This window comes from Onthophagus taurus, chromosome 1 (genome assembly GCF_036711975.1).
Source record: "Onthophagus taurus isolate NC chromosome 1, IU_Otau_3.0, whole genome shotgun sequence".
In the NCBI taxonomy this organism is placed as follows: domain Eukaryota; kingdom Metazoa; phylum Arthropoda; class Insecta; order Coleoptera; family Scarabaeidae; genus Onthophagus; species Onthophagus taurus.
Genome location: NC_091966.1, coordinates 7,907,678 through 7,933,595, shown reverse-complemented (window position 1 = coordinate 7,933,595; position 25,918 = coordinate 7,907,678). Strand labels below are relative to the sequence as shown.

Below are 25,918 nucleotides of genomic sequence, written 5' to 3'. Positions count from 1 at the left end.
CTAAAAATAATTAAAAAAATTATAGTAATCTTTTAAAAATGAGCCTCTTTTTATTTTACCTTCAGCTTCAAAGCTTTCAGATAACACTTCATTAAGAATCTCCTCGGAAGAATCCACGGTGTGTTCTCTCCAAGTTTCCCCATTATCTGATCTTAAGATAACAATTTCTCTTTCTTTTCCTCTTAAAGCGGCAAAATGTGGGACTTCTATAATAACGGGGCCTAAAAATTTTGCGCCCACAGGTCCTAACTCCAAAACTCGACTTGCTAAAGCTTCGCCTTCCATTAAAGGTGGTGGGTGGGGTGTTCTTTGTGGTCTAACATATCTGCACGTAATTCTCGTAGGGCTTGGTGCGCATCTTGGAGGTACTATGACCCTGACGCCCGAATGACGACAACCGCGCATTGCACCACCTCTTGCGTCAACCAAAAATGATACCAAGAAACTATGGAACAAGAATGAAATTGAAGTAAAGTTTCTGTTAAAAATTAAATTTTAATTTATATGAAGCTTTGTTGATGTATGGAATATTTTATTGACCAAAATGCACAGTGCTTAAGCGACGTAGTGCTTATAAAACGATTTTACAACAATTAAAGGGACTTACTTCTTCCAGTGGAGTTTCCTGCAGCGTCGCAGAAAAAAAAATTAAACAAAATGAGTTAATAAATGATTTTTTTTATTTATTAAATAATATGGCGTGAACGAGAACATTGAAACAAAAAAATGTTAAAATTAGAATATTATATTGCTTAACCAGATTAATTATAGACGTATCTATTTATTTACTAGCAGCCCTGGAATTCGACACAAGAGTTCACGTGTTGAGATGAAGACCAAATATTTACAGCAGGTTCTCTACGTCCGCATTGAGATTGAAATTGAGGGATTTAAAAGTGGCTAAGATATTTAAAAATAACTACATACAAAAAAAAAGATTTATATTGATTTTTTAATTGATTCACGTTTAGATGCAAAAATAGTTTGTGTATTGAAATCAAAGCAATCAACATTAATTTTATACGGTTAAGTAGAGCACGTTGGAAATTTTAGAAGCATTTCGTAAAAGTTGACATATACCATCTGGTTCAATTCATACTTGATGCAGCGCGATTGCTGTATACTTATAAATTTATCACTGGCATATGGCAAAATCTACATCCCGTCTTAAATTCACACTTTTTAAGTGTTACAGAAATATCAGGACAATTATAAATGTTCTTCTATACGCCAAAAGAAATAAAATTTATGTGTTTATAAAATGTATTAAAAAACTTGCTGTTTTTGAAAATTTAAAAAGATGAGATATTTTAATTGATTATATTTGGAATGAAAAAAAGGGATTTACATAATTATTATTATATCATTAAGAAATTAATAATATTATTAAAATTTCCATAATATAAGCTTCGATTTTGTTCGGTCAGATATTGTTATTGAGAAGATTGTTAATTAATCTCTCCAGACTTATAACGCAAAGAGCCGCATTTATAAAATAGTTGTATTAAGAGATGTATGTGCCTTTATGTAAAGTTTTTGAAGGTTGTCTCGAAAAGTTACTAAGGTTTGTAATTTTATTAGAAATTGCTTTTGATCTCAATAATAGCTAACTACACTCATGGTTAAAATAACTGATTGATTTCTCTCTTTCATTAAATCAAGAGCTCTCTCAAGAGCTAAGACCCAAAATTGGAGAGCTTGACATGTATTGTGCTGTCTCTGATTTTATTTACATAAGCGAACATTCTCTTTATTGGATGAAGTTTGAACTGAGTAATGGGTCACTTCTCTATATTTCATTCTTTTCCCTATTGGAAAGTATTTATCTTTTGTGAGTAGAAAGTGATTCTGAGTTGACAGCGTCCCTATCAACATTTGTTTGTTTGTATAAATACCGTTTAGAAATTTTCTACAATTAAGCTGCTATTGAGTGTTTCTGAAACATATTAATGGACTGTATGGGCGCCGCGCCGTTTCGATTGTGGATGACTTTAATGTTATCCTTGGTAGCAGCAACAGCAATGATATTGAACTCTGCGAGCTTTTATCTTCTTTTGCTTTCTCACCCACCATAATGTAATCGTTGTAGTTGATACAATTTATCTCAGAAAATCATAAGAAATTTAACTTCCATTCCTTTTAAGTAATAGTAATGTAGTAAGTAATGTTTTTAAATTGTTACTAATTTCGTTATTAATCTTTATAACATAGAATTTTTGAAAACTTTATAATTTACTTATCCTGAAAGCTAAATGCGAAGTAGGATTTGTGATGGAGATGTGAGAGCAGATATGATTTGGCTTGCGATCCCTACAATCATTATAAAACCAATAATCTTAAAGAAATTAAAATTAAGGCTAGGTCACTATATCGTTAAGTTTGCAAAGACACGGAACGCTGCTTTAAGGTTTAGTGGATAATTTAACAATAAGTCCCAAGGGTAGTGATCAATTATCAATAAGAAGCAATTTGATGTTAAGAAAGCCATTATTTTGATCCAAATATATAGAATCAGTTTTTAGTAAATGACACCAATAATACTCTTACTCAACTTGCTCTTCGAGGGAAGCCGCTTCCCTAAGTATTTGCTATAATTATTGCGGCGGCGTATCTACTTTTTCATTTGTCTGAGTGTCTGAAGCTGATATTAGGCATTTAGCACAAATGAAAGTTTAGACCCTCTAAAATATTTAAGTCTAACATGAACTTCTTTGTAAAGCTCTTAACAAAGTTGATTCATCACCTTGTCAGCTCACATTTCTGCAGACTTATTGAAGGTGATATATACCAATCCTTATTCCTTATTTATGAATTTCTACTTTAACGTGACATTTACACTATATTTCTGGATTTATTATTGTCCTTTCATAGTGGTTCTCATAATATTCTACTGGAAAAGCTTCTCTCAGCTTATCATTTTGATTATGGCTGTGTAGTTATGATTACGCAAGACCTTTCTTTCAACGATGTTATGTTTAACATTTGATCTCTTCGACACGTCCCATGTTTCCCTACAATATGTGACGATTGGTGTTATGACGAGAACCTTAAAACCAGTTAGGGTGCAGAGCATGTGGAAGATGAGGTACAACAGCGGGATATACAGCTTTACAAAGATATCACCCTCACGGAATTCATCAGAATACAAGGGCTGAAGTGTGCCAAATATGTGCAGAAAATAAAGGAAGGAAGACTTCCAAAAAGGATACTCAATACACAAATAAAGGTAAAGAAACCTGTGGGAAATTCGCAGGGAAAACGTACAGAGCGATGAAATCTTCTGGACCTTCACGATTGGAAGAAAGCAGCTTCGGACAGGAACGTTCTTTAGAAACGGTTGGAAAAAGACGGAATGTTGTTAGGCACACTGTTTTCGAACTTCTCGAGTCTTTAAAAGTTGATAGAACCTGACCAACACGTTTTACGATGAAAGTTGAAGGGCAGATATCAACCTAAGGAAGTAAATTTGTCTTTTACATGGAGTTAATTGAGTTACAGTGTAACCATGAAATGAAACAAATTTTTCCATATCAATGATTAATTCTATCAAAACTTATACTACATCTAAGAGACATTCTAATTCATGATATTTTACACAACAAGATGGAAGTGCTTACAACCCAACCCAACCCAACCTGACCAACTCGTTTTACGATGAAAGTTGAAGGGCAGATATCAACCTAAGAAAGTAAATTTGTCTTTTACATGGAGTTAATTGATTTACAGTGTAACCATGAAATGAAACAAATTTTTCCATATCAAAAATTAATTTTATCAAAATTTATACTACATCTAAGAGACATTCTAATTCATGATATTTTACACAACAAGATAGAAGTGCTCACAAAATGGAGAAAAACAGGAAAAAACATAGAAGAAAATATTAAAATAGAAACAGAAGACTCAAATACTTGACTGATCAAGCGATGTAAATTGACCTCTAATCATTTTAATTTTATCCATAAATTCTTTGGGCATGTCTTTTCTTGTTGGCATACCAGTTTTTATTGCTTGAAGAGTATCTATTAACTATATTAATGTAAAAAATCTGCCACACTGGGACTTTATATGCGTGTCCCAATTTCACACCTTTTAGTAATGTATTACTTTAAATGTCAACGATACGTTGGCTTGGACTAACTTTTGAAAGGTGTACTACAAACATGATAGGAGCTCCTGCACACAATATATTCTACCGCAGCATTCCTATTTCTAGGGTTGTTGAAATAGAATTTAGATAGGAGAAACAAATTGTTTCCTCTCTCTAAAGGTAGTCTCCATATTTCATAAAGATAAACGAGAAGACCACTAATGCCCTCCGACAGTAATCATAATTTCACCAGTATTAGTAAAACCTACATATTTCGTTTTATCGCAATTATGTTGTTGTATACGCCGGATGCGTACAGTCTGCGATTTAAATAAACAAACTATTAGGAAAAGAACAATTTCTAAGAACTGAGACTTTCTGTTTTGTATTAGATGCTATGAAATGTATTGAAATACCCCACAATTTGTAAATCAAACTTTTGAATGTGATCGTTTCTTTCAATACTTTATGCTCCATCAGCATTGTCATCAGATTTATTGGAAGGCTTATGTGATACATAGTATTATTAAGTATTATAAACGGGTCCTGCACTTGAAGATAATTCACCCAAATTATTGGCAAAATACTCAAGTTGAGTGTTGCTCAATTTCATTCTTGACATACTAAACACATATTGTTGTCAAATTTGTCGATTGACCTAAAATTTATATGTACAGGTAATTCTTAAGCCAGGTCAATGATAATTGCTTTGAACTCCATTCCCACAATTAAGCGATCGCATTGTTATAAGGTTTTTAGTAGCTTGGGTTGTGATTCCAATGATTGGAATATTGCTCAAACTGATAGCAGTGACTTGACCTTAATCGGGTTTAGAGTAAATTTAGCCGAAATCAAAAGTTAGTCAAAAACGCTATAATACACAAGGTTAGACTTAGTATCAAAGGATATTGCAACGGCACTTTAGTGTACAACACAACAATAAAAACATTTTTGGATGAAATGATACTTTCTATCTCATTTAAAAAATCTTGATAGTTCTGTTGTTTTTCTGACAAGAGGTTTATTTCTGTCAATGTGATCTTATTCTGAGTCACCACTAAGTAAGAAAACTAATACATCAATAAAGCCAAATGGTTAAAATAACAAGTGTTGCTGATTGTATTTGGTAGGAAATGTTATTCAAGGATATTTAGAGTTGATAGTAATCTTCTTAGGAGTTGTTTCAATAAATCAGTCATAATATATACTTATTATAAGTGATAGCATAAAAGACTCGATCTTAAAGTTACTTACATGTAATTAAAAAATAAGAACAAAATGGATTCTGAATTACTACACGTACGATTGCTGGCTTATTAACAACTAAATGTTCTGCTACTGCAAAATCGTGTCATGTTCAATGTTACTTTATTTATACCTATGATTTCAGAATTTTAAATGGTTATTCATTCTTTATATTGGTATGATTCACTAAGATTAAGAAAAATCTATTTTAATCTTTAAAAGTTCTTAGAAAATTAATCCAAATTTAAAAATTAATTAAACGATGCAATTATATAACATTTTTCAATTGACTATCAACGTAACACGTAACATAGATTTAGACAACGTGATGGAATTTGAAACGGCAACACGTAGGTATCATCAATCGTCTTGTTTACGATTTCCGCTAAAACGATCGATTCCTTTTGGAATTGTTTTTCAACTCGCCGATATTGATCTTGATTTTAGAAACCGCATAAACAATTCAATAAACTCTTTTAAAGGTTATTTAACGTTGTCCTCATTTAAACCTATGATCTCATAATAACACCCGTGGACACCAATAAGACGGTAATACGGCTATTATGTCATTGTTTTCACGACGCGAGGTTATACCCATTCCATTCGAATGAGTTGGTTTTTTTCTTATCGTAAATAGCACGACAAGAGATGCGCATCAAAGTTTGCACTTCGTAGTTTCCACACATCGGGAGACGATTAATTTACGACGCACGTTTTACACGATGCGCCTCTGAAGAGAAACTCGAATAAGTGTAAATAAACAAACATGGTGTGGAAATTGAAAATAGGACAACGTTTCCGCGGAATTCTTGTTAACTAAGAAAATTTGAAGAATTTTTCTTAACGTCGTCATCATTAACTTGAAATTAAGGTCCACGTTTGTTGATATTAAAATATTATAGATGACAACCGCAGATATTACTTTTTTGTTGCAATTACGAAAATTACCTCTTTAATTGCAGTTTGTGATTCAGCGGATGTGGTTAAACATTTAAGCAAGGAGAAATGATTGCTTTTAGGTAGAATCATTATTTTTGTTGTACATTTTTAAGATGTATCGATAACGGAATATATCGACAACAATGTTGGTTCCTTCTTTCAACTATAACATAGTAATTATGTGAAATAATGTGTTCCCACGCTAACAGTCTCGGAAAGCCCACACGTGTTATTCGTGCAGTTTCGTATTGTCTATTATATGAGCCATGAACGAGAACTCTGCCGTTATTTTATAATTGCACTGTAATTTATAGAAAAATAACCCATTGTAGTAAATAATGTTAAATTGACGGGGATATATTTTATTGAATTTCTGATTTTATATTTGTCCTCGTTTCGTTTAGAAACATCTAAAAGTAAGTTAATTGATTGATTTAATTAGACAATGATTTATATATTAAGTTTCTATTTAACTGAATTTTGTTTTATTTTGAATACGTTTTACCCAGAAGTTTAATCGGATCATTCTCACGCCGTTTGTGAGCGTTTAAAAATACCCACTTGAACGAATTGATTTCTAAGAAACAAGTTCATGACTGAAGTTATAAATACCTATATACAGTGTAATTCTTTTTCAGTAAGTAAAAAAACCTGAACTCTTGTGCTTTCAGTAATTACCAACTTGGAATTAAAATTAAAATCCCCTCTAAAAAACCATGCACCCAAATTAAATACAAAAATTTTCTTACCCAATGTTGATGGGATGTCGAGCAATATCAACATTATCAACGACGTATTTCTTGGTATATTCAACGTAATTTTCTGTGATGTACTGAGGGCTAATTCCGTCTTCGATAGCTTGGGGAGGAAGGGCATTTTGGTCTGAATCGCTGATTACCATCTTGTTCGAATCGATTCTCTCGTCCCTGGTGACATCAATTGGTAACGAATCGTCACCGAGGGATTTCATCTCATCAGCTGTAAGGTATCGATAAGAATGATCCCCGAGGACAGTGTCTTCTCCTGCGAACAAACGATCACCACTTTTCGTACACACAAACAGGTCCACTATACAAATAAAAAATCTCCTCGTTTAAATCGATTGCAAAAGCAAAGCGATAGGTGGGCGGGTTGAAGATGATGATTTAAAAAAATGTGATAAATTAAATCAAAAAATAACAGTTTAATTAATTAAATGGTATATAGCAGTACACTTTTTCGATCGCGACTTATCTACAGACTTAAGAGCACCAAGAGCGTAGTGGAAACGAAGCGGTGTATTACAAGACTGATCCAAATGTCTAGGATCGTCTCGATTTGCTACTCTTGGGAGTGGATTAGACGTTTTGGCCGACTGACCTTACTGGTAGCGGACGGATTTAGCCGTTCGGAGTCATTGAATCCCATTATTAGGAGTGATGTACGACCAAATACTACCATCCACGCTTACTATTAACGTTTGTATAGAAGGTAAATAGTGAATAAAAGTGAATGTGTGAAAGTCGCTCTTGCTTATCTGGTCATGGTAACCATTTATCCAACTATAACTGTTAGGATGAGGTATTAGCCATTTGATCTTCAATTGTATTACCGTTTTAGATGCTGTTCTCAGATACTTTTATTTTTCGAAAGTGATTGATAGTATAGATAAGCTTTCACGAGTGACATTTAAAATAAAACTATAAATTGTGGCGATTAAGGTGGGACGTTTTTTATTAAAAAGCTAGATTTGTTTATTTTCTGCGTTTTATCAAGATTTATTAAGAAATCGACTTTTTATGAAAACATTTTAAATACAAAGAATACATCTATCTAATTATATATCTAATTTGCTTATTTGATCACGATTTGGATATAGTAGCTGTTTCTGGTGAGTTATCTATTGATTGCTGGATATTTCTTAACCTGATATCCCTGACAAACAAAGTGTTATGTGACCTATGCAGCACCTCTCAGAATTACAAGATGGTGTATAGACTTGTGCCCTTTTTCAAATAAATTTTCTATATCCAGGTAGGATTAAGAAAATGTATAAAAATGAAAAACCCAGGAGCTGTGGGTTGAATGTCGAATGCAACGGCCCACTAATAAAAGAACAATCTCAGTAATCAAACTAACAATCAACAGTATTAGCCACCATGCCAAGTTTCGCAAAATTTATAAATGTCTTAGGAAACATCTACAAAAAAATGTATCCAGTAATATTCATGAATTAACTGGCAATAAAGAAGAGCATTGTTTCGAATCCTCGAATTTTGCAATAATGACAAAGGTGGTGATAGCCACCCATTACTTGAATGTAGATCTCATGTTCAATCACAGTTTTGCAGACCTCTGTAATTTAATTCATGCACAGTTTCACGAGCTCGTGCTTATTCTGCTAACGTTTGTAATGCTGTAGATTCGAATTTATGTAAAAATAAGTCTGAATCATTAACTAAACTTCAAGTAGAGTTTTAGATACTAGTTTATGGAGTCTGCAGAGCACAAATCTGTATTTACTCAAATTTGATTTGCAGAAATTCTTCTGAAACTGTAGCGTTGTGAAATCTCAGAAAGTTTACAAAGTCTACAGATGTCACAGTTTATGTACTAGTGAATTTGGAGTCTGCACCACTCTAAGTTATAGTGGTATTTAATCTTCAAAGTTAAAGTCCACAGAAGTTCAACATTTTTTTCTTCTTATGAAATGTTACAAAAACTGTATACTCCTAATAAATTTTTATGTAATTGAGGTAGCGGCCATCAACTATGTAAACACAGATCTCAAGTCTATATACCATCATCTACAAAGATTGCTTGTAAATTAATACAGTCAAAGTTAAATTCTGCAAATCCCTGCAACTTATATTATGCCGAATGTGCAGAGCCCATATCTACAGTACTCACACATAGAATGCTATAGATTCCAATTTGTGCAGCATTTACAGACTTTAGATTCACAAAAATTAAGTCTGCAAAGCTAGATCTATTTAGGTTAGTTCCTACTTTATAATTAATTTGTCATTGTCTGTAGTGCCATGGATTAAAGTTTGTCCAGAATCTGCAGAGCACAACTCTGCAGTAATTAAGTAATTAACGAATTCAAGCTGCATTTCGTAAGTTTCCAAAGCACTGGTTACAAGTTTTTACTAAAATATAGAGGGTTATGAATTTGTATAGATCATATGTCTGTAGTGCCATAGATTCAAGTTTGTCCAGAATGTGCAGAATATAACTTTCCAAAAATTAAGTATGCAACCTTAACTTTGCAGTATTTTGAATTCCAGTGAATGAACCGTAAATCTATATGGTTTGCATTTCAGTAACTATAAAGTCTGCAAAGATCAATTTTGTAATACTATGAATTCAAATTTACGCAGAATCTGAAAATCTCAACCATAGAGACTTTTAGATTCTAATTCATGCAAAATGTAAAAGGATCATATCTGTAGATTTCATGTCTAGTGGCGTGGGGTCAATTTCTTATAGAATTTGGACAACTTAAGCGTGTAGAAACTGTTTGAAAATTTCAAGTTAATTATGATCCAGTCAACATTCAGGTCTTCTGCACATTTGTAGTGATCTGAATTCTAGACTCTACAAACTCTGAATATGTTACAACTTATATGTTTCCAAACTAATATCTGCAGATCAATAGATTTTAGCGAGTGCAAAAACTGCTTTTGGACGCACTTGTTATGAATTAATATGAATCTCGTGACGTTTCCATGATTGTTAACTGCAGACCAATAAGTATTCTGTCTAATTTTGCAAAGGTGTTTAAATAAATAACACAACATATTGACACATCTAGTTCCATTTGTAAATTGCTGATGCCATTTACGTTCGACTGTTACCAATGTATCCTATTTCTCCCAGTTCGTCTCAGAAATTATGCATGGTGGTGGCAAGATGACGTTAACACTAGCCTTCGATTGCATTGATTATTGAGCAAGATAAGTTATTTTGGTATATCTTGGAATACATTGAACTTAATGAAATCTTATGTTATTGGTGGAGTCTGCTCTGTTTTCTACAACAAATCTCAATTAATAGTTATTCTCCTACATTTGGACTATTTCAAGACTCGAGTATTAGGACTTCTTTTGATTGAAACCAATAACATACCCTGTACTCGTATACGCTGATGATTTAAAGATCTTGAATCAATAGAAAGGCACTATATCTGCTACAGGGGCACGATTTTATTTTCTTGGTGGTATAAATTGCTCTTTGTTGCTTTGGCGTGTTCTCATATTAGTGAGTTCATGTGTAAAAGTTAAGTTAGTAGAGCCGTACATTCCAGAGAATACTCAAATCAGCAATACTAATTGAATTCTAACGAATAGACAATATACACAAATCTTTTCTGCGGTATTATGAATTTAAATTTGAGTCTGTAAATTTCAGATGTGCAAAATTATGTGCCAAAGTCTACATAATTGAAGTGTTTAAGTCATTAGTTTGCAATCTAAGTAATTACAGGCAGAAAAGAATACGAGGTAAAGATGGAAGAAGAAGTTTTTGAGGCGCTGTTCACTGATTCGATGCGTTGTTTTTCTTATGTTCTTTTTTATAAAGCTTAGTTGTAACAATTTTTGTGAGAATAAACTTAGCCATTACATTTCAAATAGCTTTACCAAAGCGGAATAAACAAAAAAAACCATTACCTTTGTTCAAGAGGTGATTCAAACATAGTCTACTACCACACAGAACTTTGAGGCTTTAAGTGACACCTGCGCTTATTTATCGCTCCTATCTGAATATATTTAAGGTATTTTTATTAAATCCTGTTTATTATCCCGAAAGGAATCTCGATACGCACCAAACACTTCTTTTGCAATATTGCTGGATAAATATTAAGACTATGCATAAAATTTCAAATATTTATTTATTGTTTTTCGATTAGCATAATTGGTGTTAGCAAATATGTGATCGTTTAACACAGGTCACGTGCGATGAAGTATATATGAACCGCAAGAAACCAATAAAAGAAAACTGTAAGTTTTAAAGCAATAAGCACTAAGCTATCTAGGTTAATAGGTTAATTTATTACCGTTAGTGAATTATTTATTTCTAGGAATTATTACAAATATATTTTTTGTTTTCATTTTTTCATTATTTATTCATTTTGTAAAGAATCTAAAAACTGGGAAAATTCTTTTTTACATTATTTTGACCTTTTCCATTCCCGAATCCACAAAAATTTTGTTTAAGATGTAGTCACATCCCGAATTGTTCTAGGAAGCGATTTTAATATAATCAGCGCATGTTTGTTACAGATGTAGATGACACTTATGTTATCCGGAATCACAACAAACATCGTCATCAAGAAGTTTTTGTAACATTTTTAAATTGATCAAATTTACCAACGATAATCAGCTACCACTTAATAAAATATACGCATAACTCAAAAAGGACAACATTGTGGTGTGACAAAGAATATTCAGCAAACTGCAAACCCATCCCGGATGAAACATCGAATGATATAATTGTACGGAAACAGCCACTACTATTAAAAGATGACCAAAGAATAGAAACTTTTGTATTTTTAAAGTTCGGAATTATTTCTACCTGGTGAAATGTTCTTCTTTGTTCTTTATTTTAAGAACATACATCTACAAAAATAAACAAAAACTACCTCTAAGAAAATAACAAAAGTGGATATTCCAAATAAACGTTCCAAAATTTTTTTGACGCGATTTGCGGTACACTTTTGAAACAAAAATATACCAACAGACGCAAGATTTAAAAAGTTAATTTTAAAAGTTAACTTATGCGTTAATTTATGAAACATTTTATTTTTAGAATCTATAAATTGCGGTGACATAACCGGGCGTGGTTAGACTTTTTTCGCGTAAAAATCTCGCGCTCCAATTTCGATTAATACCAATATCTGAATACAAATACAAATTTTCGTTTACTACAATTATCCCGGAAATAGTTGTGAAACGATCCGAAGATCCGTTGACTGAATCACTTCCAATAATAACAAGCCTAAACCGTGTTCTCGTCTAAAGATATAAACAACGAACAGAAGCGGGATTGCGGAAAACGCAATTTTCACGGCCTTGGTACGACATTCCGATTATTTTGTGCGGTTTCCCTGAGAAATATTCTCAACGTTTATTGTTACAGTGTTGTAGTTGATGATCGGTCACATCTACGCCTCAAACCTAACAATAACATTTAGAATTATAAGCGCAAATCTAATATTTAATAAATAATCTTGTTTCCATAAAAAAATTATTATTTTTTTTATCATTTCATATTAATTAGTAAATGAACCAATTGTTAACTTACTGGTTAGTAAAGTAGTTCCGTTGAAATACGGCAGATAGACATGTCGCTCGTGCGGTGCCCCTCCGAATCCTTCAAGGATATCCTCTCCTGTGTTATAATAGCGTCGGAGAGAGAGAGAAAGTATTCAAAGAGAAACCAAAAGTCAGTTTTCTGCGCTACGTAACAATATGTGTACACGGGTACTCAAATGCAAAGCCGAGGAAGCCGTTCAACCAAAATTCACATCGTGTGTCTGTGTGGACATCTACACTTTTCGTCGTCAAATTTCGCGCACGAACAACGAATCTCTCTAATAATATGGGAGGAGAATTGTGTATAAAAGGGCAATATCATATTTTGGTTCCTTGTTTAATTCTTGTTGCTATGTTTGTTGCGTCTGCCATGCAAAGTGATAACAGAAGGTATTTTTAAGCTCAAGCTAATATCTAGTGCTATGGAGATAAATGCATGAGGGATTTGTATTTTTTGCATGGATTCGCAAATGTTTTAATAAAAAAAATAAAATAAGATACAATATGATTTTTATGTATAACTTTAAATTTGTGAGATATTTTTTTAATCATGCCATATTTTTTGCTCATTTTGTATCCTATAGCATTAAAAACACAAATATAGAAAAAACTCACCACCTTCTTCTTCCGAATCCGACATGAAAGTTTCTTGCATAGCTTCAGGAGCGACGACCTTGTATTTTTCTTCAATAGTCGTGGTGGTGGTTGTTGTGGTTGTAGTTTCAGTCACAATCTTCAACGTTTCGATTACGCTGATATAACCCAGTTTTTGGGCGATGTGTAACGGTGTTTGGCCGCCCTAAAAAGATAACGAAATAATTAAAAGCTTTGTTAAAAAACAAACTAAATCCTTACGTTAGTAACTGCATTTGGTTGGGCTGAATTTTCTAATAATATATTAACGATGTTGGTATGTCCTTGCTGGGCGGCTTGATGTAACGGTGTATATCCAAGCGAAGTTGTTGAGTTAACACTCGCCCCTTTCGATAAAAGAAATTTAACCATATTAGTTTGTCCATAATGACTCGCAATGTGAAGGGGAGTAAATCCGCCTTTAGTTGCAGCATCAACTTCAGCTCCATGTTTAACCAAAATCTCCGCAACGGGAACTCTGTCTTCCTGTGCGCAAAGATGTAATGGGGTTAAACCATTTTTAGCCGGATGATTCGTGTTAGCTTCGTGTTCAATCAATAAAGAGGTCATATCTGTGTGACCTTCTTGAGAGCTAAGATGCAAAGGTGTAAACCCTGCTTTACTTTCAGCGTTCGGTTTAGCACCGTATTCAAGAAGAGTATTTGCAATATCCATTTGATTTTTCTTGGCTGCAATGTGTAACGGGGTGTGCCCATTTTTGGCTGTAGCGTGAGGTGATGCTCCTTTATCGAGAAGTAGAAGAGCAACGTTTTGGTGGTCGTAATGTGAAGCTACGTGTAAAGGTGTTACACCATTTTTGCCTTGGGAATCCACGGTAGCTTCTTTTTGTAAAAGAAGTTTTGCCACTTTCATGTTACCGTATTTTGCAGCTAAATGGAGGGGTGTAAACCCTTTTTTGGTGGTCGAGTTTAGAGATGCTCCATGTTCAATGAGAACAGCGGCAACCTACAAAAAATGTGTTAATTAAATAATTTATTATATTTACTGCGGTTTAATTTCATCATGACAGATTAAGAATTTTGTCAAAAAATTTGATGTTTCAAAACCTATCATAATGAAATAAAACGTCAATTGTAAGGAAGAAAAAGAAAATCAAATTTTAACTGTTTGTAAATTTTTCCCGTTAAAAAGAAAATACTTGATAATTTAAACGAACGATTTATTTTTGGAAGAAAATTTACAATCCAATACTATTGGAACATCATCAAGGGAAAATCTACAATCAGATACACTGGGGTCTTGTTACTATTAAATAAAGAACTCTCTGTGTCTCATCCACACTAACTCTATCAGGTAACTTATATAAATATGATCTAATAATTTCCTCGACAACAAGTATTTTACCTCATCTTGCCCTTCTTTAGCTGCTATATGGAGGGCGGTGTACATGTCTTTGGTGGTGGTATCAACTTTGGCTCCATGTTGTAATAAAAGCATAACAATATCAACATTTCCTAAACGAGACGCAATGTGTAGAGCAGTTTGTTGTTCTCTAGCTCTTGCATCAACTTGTGCTCCATTTCTCAAGAGTATTCGAATAATATCATTCTGAAACCATTAAAATAATAAATATTTTGAAGTATAAAATTGGGATAATTAATTACCTGATTAGCTCTTGCTGCAAGATGTAACGGCGTTTCACCACGAACAGTTGGTACATCAGGATTAGCATCGTGTTGAAGCAAATATATTACAATATTCATACATCCCATAAAACTGGCAACGTGCAATGGTGTTAAGCCACTTTCAGTCGTTGCTCCAATACTTGCTCCGTGTTTCAATAATAATTCAACAACTTTAATTCTGTTTTTCTTACAGGCGATGTGAAGTGGTGTGAAACCGTTGAGTGCGCGAGCGTTTGCATCTGCGGCTCTATCCAGGAGTAATTTTGCTACCCGCACGTGACCGCAATGAGCTGCCACGTGAAGCGCCGTGAGGTAATCAACTGTTACTTCATCAACTGGAGCTCGGTGGTAAAGAAGTATTCTGGCTGCGTCAACGTGATCACCTTGAGCTGCCATGTGCAGGGGTGCCAATCCATTCTGAAAATGACGTAATCCATTATTTACGAGTTTAATTTAATGTTTTAACAAAAATTTTTACCTTCGTTTTACAACTTATAGGAGCTCCGCGTTCCAATAACATGTCAACGACTTGTTCATGGCCACTTCGAGCGGCGCAATGTAACGGAGTTAAACCATCTCTAGTTTTTGATTCGATAATAGCACCTTTTTCTAAAAGCAAAGCCACCATATTCGTTTTTCCCCATTTTGCAGCAACATGCAACGGGGTAATGTTGTGTTTGGCCGCATAGTTCACGTCGGCTCCTTTCGCAATCAATAAATTTGCTATCGATTCATTTCCGTAGTGCGAAGCAATATGTAAAGGTGTAAACCCGGACTTTGATGTAACATCCGGATTATGTTCGTTCTCTAATAAAAGTTTGGCGGCCTTCACGTCATCTTTTTTGGCGGCGATGTGGAGTGCCGGTAGCCTGACCTTTCCTCTGGTGTCATTCTCCAACAACACTGTGACGACCTTGTCGTGGCCTTGTTGCATTGCCACTGCCAAAGGTGTAAATCCATCCTGTAAAAAAACAACAAATGAATAATCCGGTCCAAAAAAAAAACTTCATTGCCAACGAACCTCCGTTGCCAAACTTTGGTTGGCGCCATTCGCTAACAGATATTTAACGACGTTATCGTGATTTTCTTGGGCTGCCATGTACAAAGGCGTAAAGCCGTTTTGACTTTGGACATTAACTGAAGCGCCATGTTGCACGAGCAATTTGACCACTTCTTCTTGTCCAGCGAGAGAGGCAATATGCAAGGCAGTGTTACCCTTCTTGGTGGCCGCATCTACAACCGCGCCACGTTTTAATAGTTCCGCTACTACTTCTACGTGGCCGTCTTTCGATGCCAAATGAAGTGCGTTCAGGCCATTCTGCAAAGAGAGCAAAAGGGAAGTTGTTAGTTTGATTTTGTTATGGGCGGGTGCCAAGGCATTATCAATATATTTAGATCTGACGGCATACCTTACTATACTTAAGGTTCAACTGGCTAGACTATGACATGTTTCATTCTTATAATTAGATTTTGTTATATTTTAATTTTTATTATAAATATTTTTTTATAAAACGAAAAGTATCGTAGCTAATTTCAAAGGTAATAAACCTTATTACCTTCGATTACCCAGCGAATCGTAACGAAAGGTCGTTACTACGTGAGATATAGCTACATGGAAAGCTATTTTAAAGGCCGCCAATAATGTGAAATGACGTCGTATCGATTTGAGACTGAATGGCGGCGAAATCTGCACTTGAAGGAAAAATAAACTCACCGCGTTGCTGGTGTTGATGTCGATGTTTGTCTTTAGGTGTTCTAGGACTTTGTCGAGGTGCCCTGCCCTAGCAGCTCGTAGAAAGGACGTATTACCGTCAGACTGCAACAAAAAATAAATTATCAGCACATCAATTTCGATTCGTCCGATCAATTTCATTAAAAGGGTGAATAATTTCAATGAAATTGCCTTTCGTGTTTATGGCAACATCGTCACCCTTCAAACTACCCCGGACAGGTGGAAGTCACGTGGTCATTTAAAAGGGGAAGCACGCTCAGTCAATGTTCCCCCTTTTTCGGAACTGACTAAAATTGGGGTAAATATTAGATGAATTACCCAGACTGATCTGACTCACTGTTGTTATAATGCGAACACGTGCTTTAACGACAGATTGGATCTTAATATTTCGTGCAAAGAGCGTATCGTGTGAACATAGATCCCTATTATAGTAAAACCTCGATATAACTGGCATCGTTAGAACGGACTTCGAATATAAATGACAAAATATTTTTAAGTCATACTATTAACATTATTCAAGAACGGTAGTTCGAGTTTTAGTTGCTATTCAGTGTTAGATTGTTGTATATTTTTATTGAACTCAAAGTAGAATTAACAACTAAACCTAGAACTAGAAACATTCGGGTTTAGCCGCACGTTTCTTAAGACGGCTAAATTCGAATGTTTCTAGTACTAGGTCTAGTGTTAGTTTTAATACTAGTATTAGTTCTAGTTTTAGTTATTATTCAGCGTTAGATTATTGTAGGCATATCTTTTATTGAACTAAAACTAGAACTAACACTACACCTAGAACAAGAAAGTTTGGGGTTTAGCCATGCATTAGTAAAACCTCGATATAACGGACTAGATACTATTAATATTATCTATTTGATGTATCAGTATACTTAAATATAAATGTTAGCGCTCGTAGATAGGATCTAACTCGGGTTATTACTCATTTGTCCTATTCCATCTTTATAGCTAAACTCGGGGTATTCCCCGAGTTGTCTATACGATGTGTAAATCCATTACAGTAGTTCTAGTTGTAATTGTCATTCAGCGCTAGATTGTTGTACATTTTTATTAAACTAAAACTAGAACTAACACTAGACCTAGAACTAGAATCATTCGGGTTTAGCCGTCTTAAGAGACGTGCGGCTAAACCCGAATGTTTCTAGTTCTAGGTCTAGTGTTAGTTCTATTGCAAGTGTTAGTTCTACTTTATGTTATTATTCCGTGTTAGATTGTTGTATATTTTTCATTGAACAAAAACTAGAACTAACATTAGACCTAGAACTAGAATCATTCGGGTTTAGCCGTCTTAAGAGACGTGCGGCTAAACCCGAATGTTTCTAGTTCTAGGTCTAATGTTAGTTCTAATGCAAGTGTTAGTTCTAGTTTTAGTTGTTATTCAGCGCTAGACTGTTGTATATTTTTTAATGAACAAAAACTAGAACTAACACTAGACCTAGAATTAGAATCATTCGAGTTTAGCCGTCTTAAGAGACGTGCGGCTAAACTCGAATATTTTTAGTTCTGGGTCTAGTGTTAGTTCTAATGCAAGTGTTAGTTCTAGTTTTAGTTGTTATTCAGCGTTAGATTGTTGTATATTTTTTACTGAACAACAACTACAACTAACAGTAGACCTAGAACTAGAATCATTCGGGTTTAGCCGTCTTAAGAGACGTGCGGCTAAACCCGAATGTTTCTAGTTCTAGGTCTAGTGTTAGTTCTAATACAAGTGTTAGTTCTAGTTTTAGTTGTTATTCAGCGTTAGATTGTTGTATATTTTTCGCTGAACAAAAACTAAAACTAACACTAGACCTAGAATCAATAATTTAGGTTTTTTTCTTTCGAGTTGTAATTACAGCTTGAATATTTAAAAGAGATATTCTCTGTTCGAACCCCAAGCTTTATTTCCACCATTTACGTACCCTTCCAAAAAGGAACTAAAGAAAGGGAGAGTGCCAAGTGTAATATCGATCCATTTAGACCGCAACCCTCCAGACCTATTATCCATATACCCCATTGAAGTACTCTTTCTATATACACCCTTCCATTTCATAAGTTGACCGTATTGGAAACGATCCAAAGTAGTTGAAAAATCTGTGCTTATTCCGCAGCGCCAATTTAATTTTCAATCGTGTTAAAACCGATTGTACAAGTATCAATTGAGAATTGTGACTTTCTTATGACCTTACCGATACTATTTCGATACTATTATTATCTAAAAATATCTTAAAGTGGAACAAGAAGTGGTGAACTTTAAGTTTTATTGTTATGAATATCGGGACATAAATTGGTACGATTTAGTGACTGTTTCACTAAACAATTCCGACGGAAATATGGCGTGTATTTAAGCTTTGATTGGCTGTGTTCAACACGGTTTTGAAATGGGTGAATTCTTGTTTTACAACCAGCTTTGTAGTATTTGTAGGCACATAAAATATTTAAGACTAGAATTAACTAATATTTCTTAAACGTGAAAGTAATGAGATTTGTTATAAACAAAGACTCGAACATACCAAGAATGTTTGGAGTGAACAAATCAATCAGATTGTAAATCAATCGGTTATATTTACAGAATGTTGGTAATTATTCAGGGAACCAATCGATACATTGTAACAACAAGCGCTGGTTACAGCTTGTTAAAATTTAAGGTGTTTCCTGTAGTTAAAAATAACTTACCATTCGAAAAAACCGAAAACACTTGGGCATTATTTACGATTCATAATGCTCGAAGTATTTATGTCTATTTATTGGCAACCGTTTCAAGAAAGGAACCTTTTGAAGAGATAAACAACTTTCAACAGGTCTCACGAACTTCACGCGATAAAAACATCCAAAAATATCCTTAAAAATCGTCGAAATTCAGTGTAAAGAATTCAAAATTGGTTTTAAAAAATAGTAACCACTGATTGATTCAAATCGCGAATCGCACGTGCGTCTTTAATTACTTTACTTTTTTTACACTTCACGTAATTTTTTCTACTTATATTTAATATTTAGCACAGCCACAAAAATGTCGTAATTTTTTTTCTTTTTCAAATTTATTTTTGCGGGGTTAAAAGTCTAGGAAAGGTCGTCATCATTGCAATGATGATAACATTGGAAAGAGCAAAGAGAGGAAGGTGAATGTGAACGGCTGCCGCACGCGCTTTCAGGCGACGCCTTATGACGTCGACGCCGGTCAATAACAGCGTCGCGACGGCGCGCCGCGTCAATTCGGTTCAGTATCGCAACACCAACCCCCTAAAACCGTAATCTATATCTTTCATAGAAACCCCACCCTCGTTTTTCCCGCTCCTTTTTGTATCTTTTGCAAGTGTTTACCATCTCCAACATTTTTGAACTGCATCTACTTACAAAAAGCCAGAGGTCACAAGGATTAAAAATCCATTTATGAAACATGCTATCTCAGATTAACAGATTTGATACTGGAGAATTTTTAACGTGTTTTCTTTACAACTTTTTTTAAGTGTAATAAACTTTATGGTTAAATACTAAAAATACTTAAAATTGAGGTCGACATCACCTGTCGATATGCTGCATACGTGACTCACGTTAGTTTAACGTTAAATAGGGCATAGTAGATCAGGAACATAACACTGGACGTTTATAGCTAGAATAACAATCATAGCGGGAAAACCAATTCATTAAAAACATGTAGGTTAAGAGGGTTGTAACTCCCGAGAACGTGGATATAAATTTGTTTTGAAACGGGTTATCCTGGTCTATCGACGATATACAAATTGACCTATATTTAACGAAGGTTGCGTTAAATTAATGTGCGAAAACTATTTAGCGATATAACAACCAATTTAAATATTAATAATAACAAATTTCAAATATACATTTAAAATTATTTTATATTTTAATAATGTAATAAATGTAATAATGAGATCTAACCCACTTTACTAACAAAAAAAATCGCACCCTTATTCTATTTAAAGTAACACATGATGTCACAGATCAATAAGTAATACTAAGCTATGACAAAAACAACTAAAATTACATTGTATGACACCGAGCTGTTTTGTTCTCATAATACATAAACGCACGATGTTAAAGTATGTATTGATTCTTGGAGGTGCCATAAATAGCATCTAGAACCATACGTAAGCCTTATACAATTACATATGTGTCGCTTTTGCTATCACGAATGTCAAAATGTGCTTCGTTTTTATGGAAAACTCTAAAAAGTCGATGAAATAAAAACGGATATTCTGCATTTCGTGCAAATTTCGACCTCGTTTTATGCACACGTTTCGAAGGGTTACCATGCGGGGTTTATGCAAATACAACCCTGTTGTATTCAGATGCCGTGGTCTGGTGTTATAAAAAATAGAACGGACGAATTGTGCTGTAAAATTTCATGTTGGAACATATCCAACTATGTCAGCATGGTTGCGACTTGGGTCTAATAAAAACTTCTAATCGGTAAATATTGAAGACGCGTTGACGTCATTAGTAAACAGCATGTGGATCTGATCTGATGGTTGTCTTTTTTGCATAAATTTTAGTGATTATTCGATTTTTATGATACAATTAACAGAGTTAATAAAGTTACACATCCGCATTCACACTATAATAACAAGACAGTGTACCAAAGGAAATTTACGTCAACATTAAACGTTGGGAATAGTAATTTTCCAAAAGGGATACTTTTACTCCTATTTTACGACCAATAACTCAAATAAATAGAGTTTACTCCGACACTAAGACCTTTATGATCGCATCATAGTCTCACGGAAATCCATTTTTAGATATTCTAAAAATAAATAAATAAAAATATGTAAACTTTAATCAATAATCTAGTTCACGATCAATCAAAATAACCTACAAATAGAAAGTTCAATAACATATAACTCATCCAGTACAAAAATGGTTTTACTACTTCTATAAACGCATGTACCGTTCCAACAAAGATTTTGCTATCGTAAATGATCAAATTGCAGTAATTTTATAGCAGTTGCGATCTTTTTATACAGACACAGATAATGAAAGACGCAACATTTGTTATTTAATATCATAGTTTATCGTAATTTCATTGTTATTTGTAATGAAATACTTAAAGCAATCATTTTTTTTAAATTATTAATGTGTATAATGTGACAGGTATTGATAGCAACCCCTTTTAAAAAAATGAAGACAAACCGATCATCTTTAAAAGTTAAAATCGATGAAAGTAGTGCAAGGGCACCACTAATCCTGGAATCGATCTCAATTAGATAGGATCATTTCATACAATAATGAAGAGTTTTATTTCTAAACAAACTTATTTTATCAATTATATTAACGATTTTCTAAAATTTAAAAGCATTTCGGTAATTAAGAGGTTTAATAATGTAAATGTTTTGGATTCGGAAATTTTGAACATCTTACCTGTCCATTTTCCGTGACCATAATTGCCCCGGTCCAAGACCCACTAATCTACAGAACTGTGGCTATCTTTGAGCAAGTATCAGAACACTAGGTGACCGGCATATTCCATGCCGTACGACCACCGCTAAAACACTGCCGGCGTCTGAGCCAATGGCACCAAGCTCGCCGAATATCGAGCGGAAAACAGCTTTGATATTGTCGGGGAGAGCTTTCGGTTTGCGCCGTTTCAACCCCCGCAATGTCGGATGTGGAACTATAACCTCCTAAATTAGGAAATCCTTGCAGGAGTAATTTAAAGCTATTCTCTTGGTGATTATGCAGGTGGTAAATGTAACGCAGTACAAACATATTCATCTATGCAATAGCAGGTGGGATTAGACACTTCAAAGATGAAGGTATAATCGCTGTATATATAGAATGTATGGTTTTGTATCGTTTTGTTGTATACAGGGAGCTTTTATATAAATAAATAAAATTATGAGAACGAAAACAACTAGAAAGACATAAAAAACACCTTTAGTTAACGATTGTCGTATATTCTGGAGAATTCCTTCCGGTTTAAAATGTTTCAGCTCTCAGCAGTATATTCTCTAGGGATTTAAACGGAAGTTGAAGCAAAAACTGGAAACCGGGAAAACGAAATTTTAGTTGGGATAAAATCGGCACTAAGCCAAAAAAATCATTAAAACCAGTAGCACAGATATAAAAATATGGATATCACAATAAATTTTTGAGTTTACGAGAAGTTAATTAACACTTCCTCATTATCGAGACATGTATGTCCCAGAGAAAAATAAAAAGTATGTTTTCGACTAATATATAAATATGTCTGGAAATTTGGGAGATTTTCATTATAATCGCAATTTTAGTGCTTACTAAGTTGTTGCTGAGTAATCGAGTTTGCAAGTCGAAATTTCATTAGCACATGTCAAATAATACGAGCAAATTTACTAAAATGTTGAGGACATTATTAGATATGAACGACTATAAAAGGAGTTTTCAAGCAATTGGAAACTTTTCTAGGAACAAACGATAAAAAGGCGAGCTAAACTATGGCAAGGAAGCCATTCGAAAACAGGATATATTTATGACTTTAATAGTTATTCGTGGAAAAACACTCGAGATGTAGTACTTATCAGAAGTCTTAACATGTAATCATAGTCACAAGTCTGCAATGTGATGGCGACAAGACTTTTTATAAACTACTACATTTTATCTACGCAGATGATTGAATCTGATATCAAATGAATATAAGTGGAGAATGTGGGCTTAGGATGAAGACAATATTGATCAATGTTGACGAACATTTAGCAACATCGATGGGCAAATGATGAACAATAAAAAAGTAACAAGTACTAAATACAATTTTAAACACAACTCTTTACGAAGCGAAAAACCAATGATATGGAAGCTAAAAATTTATTTATGAAAACTAGAGAAGAACTAAAAAGATTGGCATAAACGGAAAAAAGAATCAATATTTAATCCAAAAACTCATATGTGCTCTACATATTTATAAAGACGTATAAAATCTGCGACATAAACTTATCCCAAAAGAGCTATTTTAGTTGAAAAGGCGAGTTTATCGCAAACTTTATAGTCTCTGGAAACCCAAGTTGTGGCCCCGATATGTAAATAAGACTTTTATCGTCTGGTAGTACGGTAAACACATTTAGACACATTTAGAATTTCTCACAACATTTAAACAGTCAGCATCCACTGATAAAGTTTGATATGAAGGTAAAAGGAAGACAATCAGCTGTCGTTTTGCAACGTGCCAACAAAGGTAATATCCAACATAATTTTGCAAACAATAAACACTTTCTGCCAGAGAATCAGAAGTATATTTATGTAATGATGAAAATCAAAATATGGGAAATGCTGATGATGCAGTAATATGTACGAATTATGATGTTTTATGAACTGATTACATAATTTTCCTGGTGTTGAGACATAAGACCGAATTTACATTTGAAATTTAGCAAGTAAGACGTTAAAATAAGGCACTGAGATAGTTTATACCATAGTTTTTTTTCATTTGCATAGAACAATTCTCTGAGTGTTGTTCCAAAGATTGATAACTCACATTGATCGCCATCAATAATGGAAATAGATATAAATGCTACAATAAATATCTGGTTTACCAATATAGATTTGTTAAATACAATCTTCAATGAGTTCCAATTGACATCATTTGGATTAATACACAAGAAAAAAAGACAAATACCTCCAACATTTACTTATCGTTTTGATATCACCATTAATCATGTAAGTTTCGTCTCTGCAAATATTCAATGATCGACTCCGATTCCGTGAACCACGGTAATAGTGAAACATTAATTAAACTTAAGGACATATGAAGAGCCTGGGCCAATATCTGCTGAGTATCCCTTCTGTCTCAAATTGGTGCTCGACCACCGGAGAGATTTGACTTGATATACGTTTTATATCTCTAAATAAACTTAAAAGATTCTTGGAGTATCGATTGTATCACCTCAGAACCTAGCGGCATCAGCTCCAAGATGAAATTTCGTAGCCTTGTTATGTAAATTAGTTGTATTAAAAACTGTATAGATGGGAACGCCAGAGACGTATATAAATGTAACAAAAAGTATCTTTCTTAAATTATAATAAGTCATTAACCCGGGATTATCTTTGACGCTGTCACCGTTTTGCCGTTAAAGTTTTCAATAGATTCCTAATGAAGATATTGAAAAGCAATTTAAATTTCGTTCTACGTACTATTTTGAAAGTAGTAACACTAATATGAAGTATTTCTTATATTTAAAACTAACAATAAGCCAAATTTATTTATGAAAATTCCACAAATTAAATTACTCGGATGTTTATATCCACCATAAATGTAAAAATAAATTTATGTTTTATAATCATTTATTAATTCTAAGTTATTATATTCCTGATTTATTATTTTTGTAAATATTAGAGAATGTTAATTTTATGTAAAACAGATGGAAAATCTAAGATTGTGCTTTTAGTTCATGAGCATTTGGTGTATGATAAGAATAGCTAAATGCTATTCTGTTAAAAAACAAACAAAGCACGAAGTGTGGAAAGCAAACTGTGAGGAATTTAACGCAATAAGTGGAAAATGCAGAGGCGTCAAAGCAATAAAGTGGAGATACGGAGGTATGAAAAATGTTAAGACACAAATAAAAACTGACGGAAAGAAATAACTCACGAGGAAATGCATAAATAAAAGCTAAAAGAAATAGTATATAATACAAAACTACTTAGATATATTATAAATTCAGAAAATAATGATCGGCATAACGATCTTTATCAAAATTGTTTCACAAAGTTCTTTTTTGATCTTATCGTGGATAAGTCGTAAAGTATCGACGTACTAAAATAAAATATTCGTGCTTTATAAGAGCCATTTCGTTTTATTGTTAGCATAATGCATTCAAAATTGCATGTCTGCTTTGATTACCGCAATTTTAACTGAAAATTTTGACCCCATATTTCAACCGCTAAAAATAACTAATTTTCGAATAATTTAAACCATCTACATACAAGTATTCTTATAAAATGGATTAAACCAAGAAAGTTGAAATAATATATTTAACTTGAACGAAAAATAAAAGTCCCTGTTGAACTGGTAGAATCGGACGGGTTTTCAATTCGTATAAATTTGAACTTAAATCTCAAAGCTCGCGAGAAACTTTAAAACAGAAGGAGTTGGGAAGTTTGAAACAAAACTTAAAGAGGCGAACGACGGCATGGCAACAAATGTACCCTAGGGTACACCGCCGGTTAAAACGATCAATAACACGTCGCCTCGTTGAGGGTGGTTCGGTTGTGCAGACCGACCAGAAGCTTTTGTGAAGGTCATACTAAAACGTGGGAGACCGTCGGTAGCAGACGCGTCGACGCCGAGAAAGACTGAAGGCGTCGCGACGCCGCCACTGGCAAGCTCGTCCTTCCGTGTCCTCAAACCGTTTCGGACTCCAAA

General features: G+C 33.9%; 1 protein-coding gene across 2 annotated transcripts in view; it reads right to left on the bottom strand.

Annotated features, from left to right (window-relative positions):
* LOC111414890 (ankyrin-3-like) overlaps nt 1-25,918 on the bottom strand; it is a 53,289-nt gene that overhangs the window by 4,829 nt on the left and 22,542 nt on the right. The window contains exons 1-11 of one of the 2 annotated variants that reach the window (XM_023046360.2): nt 21,946-22,084; nt 16,564-16,665; nt 15,871-16,167; nt 15,328-15,810; nt 14,829-15,266; nt 14,569-14,772; nt 13,426-14,169; nt 13,186-13,369; nt 7,024-7,297; nt 608-625; nt 60-445 (exon numbers count right to left, since the gene is read on the bottom strand). In XM_023046360.2, coding sequence (XP_022902128.2) covers nt 60-445; nt 608-625; nt 7,024-7,297; nt 13,186-13,369; nt 13,426-14,169; nt 14,569-14,772; nt 14,829-15,266; nt 15,328-15,810; nt 15,871-16,167; nt 16,564-16,665; nt 21,946-21,966 — 3,151 coding nt within the window. In that variant the 5' untranslated portion in view covers nt 21,967-22,084. Of the gene's footprint in view, nt 1-59; nt 446-607; nt 626-7,023; nt 7,298-13,185; nt 13,370-13,425; nt 14,170-14,568; nt 14,773-14,828; nt 15,267-15,327; nt 15,811-15,870; nt 16,168-16,563; nt 16,666-21,945; nt 22,085-25,918 lie in introns of those variants that run through there. The other variant, XM_023046359.2, reaches the window with a different exon arrangement.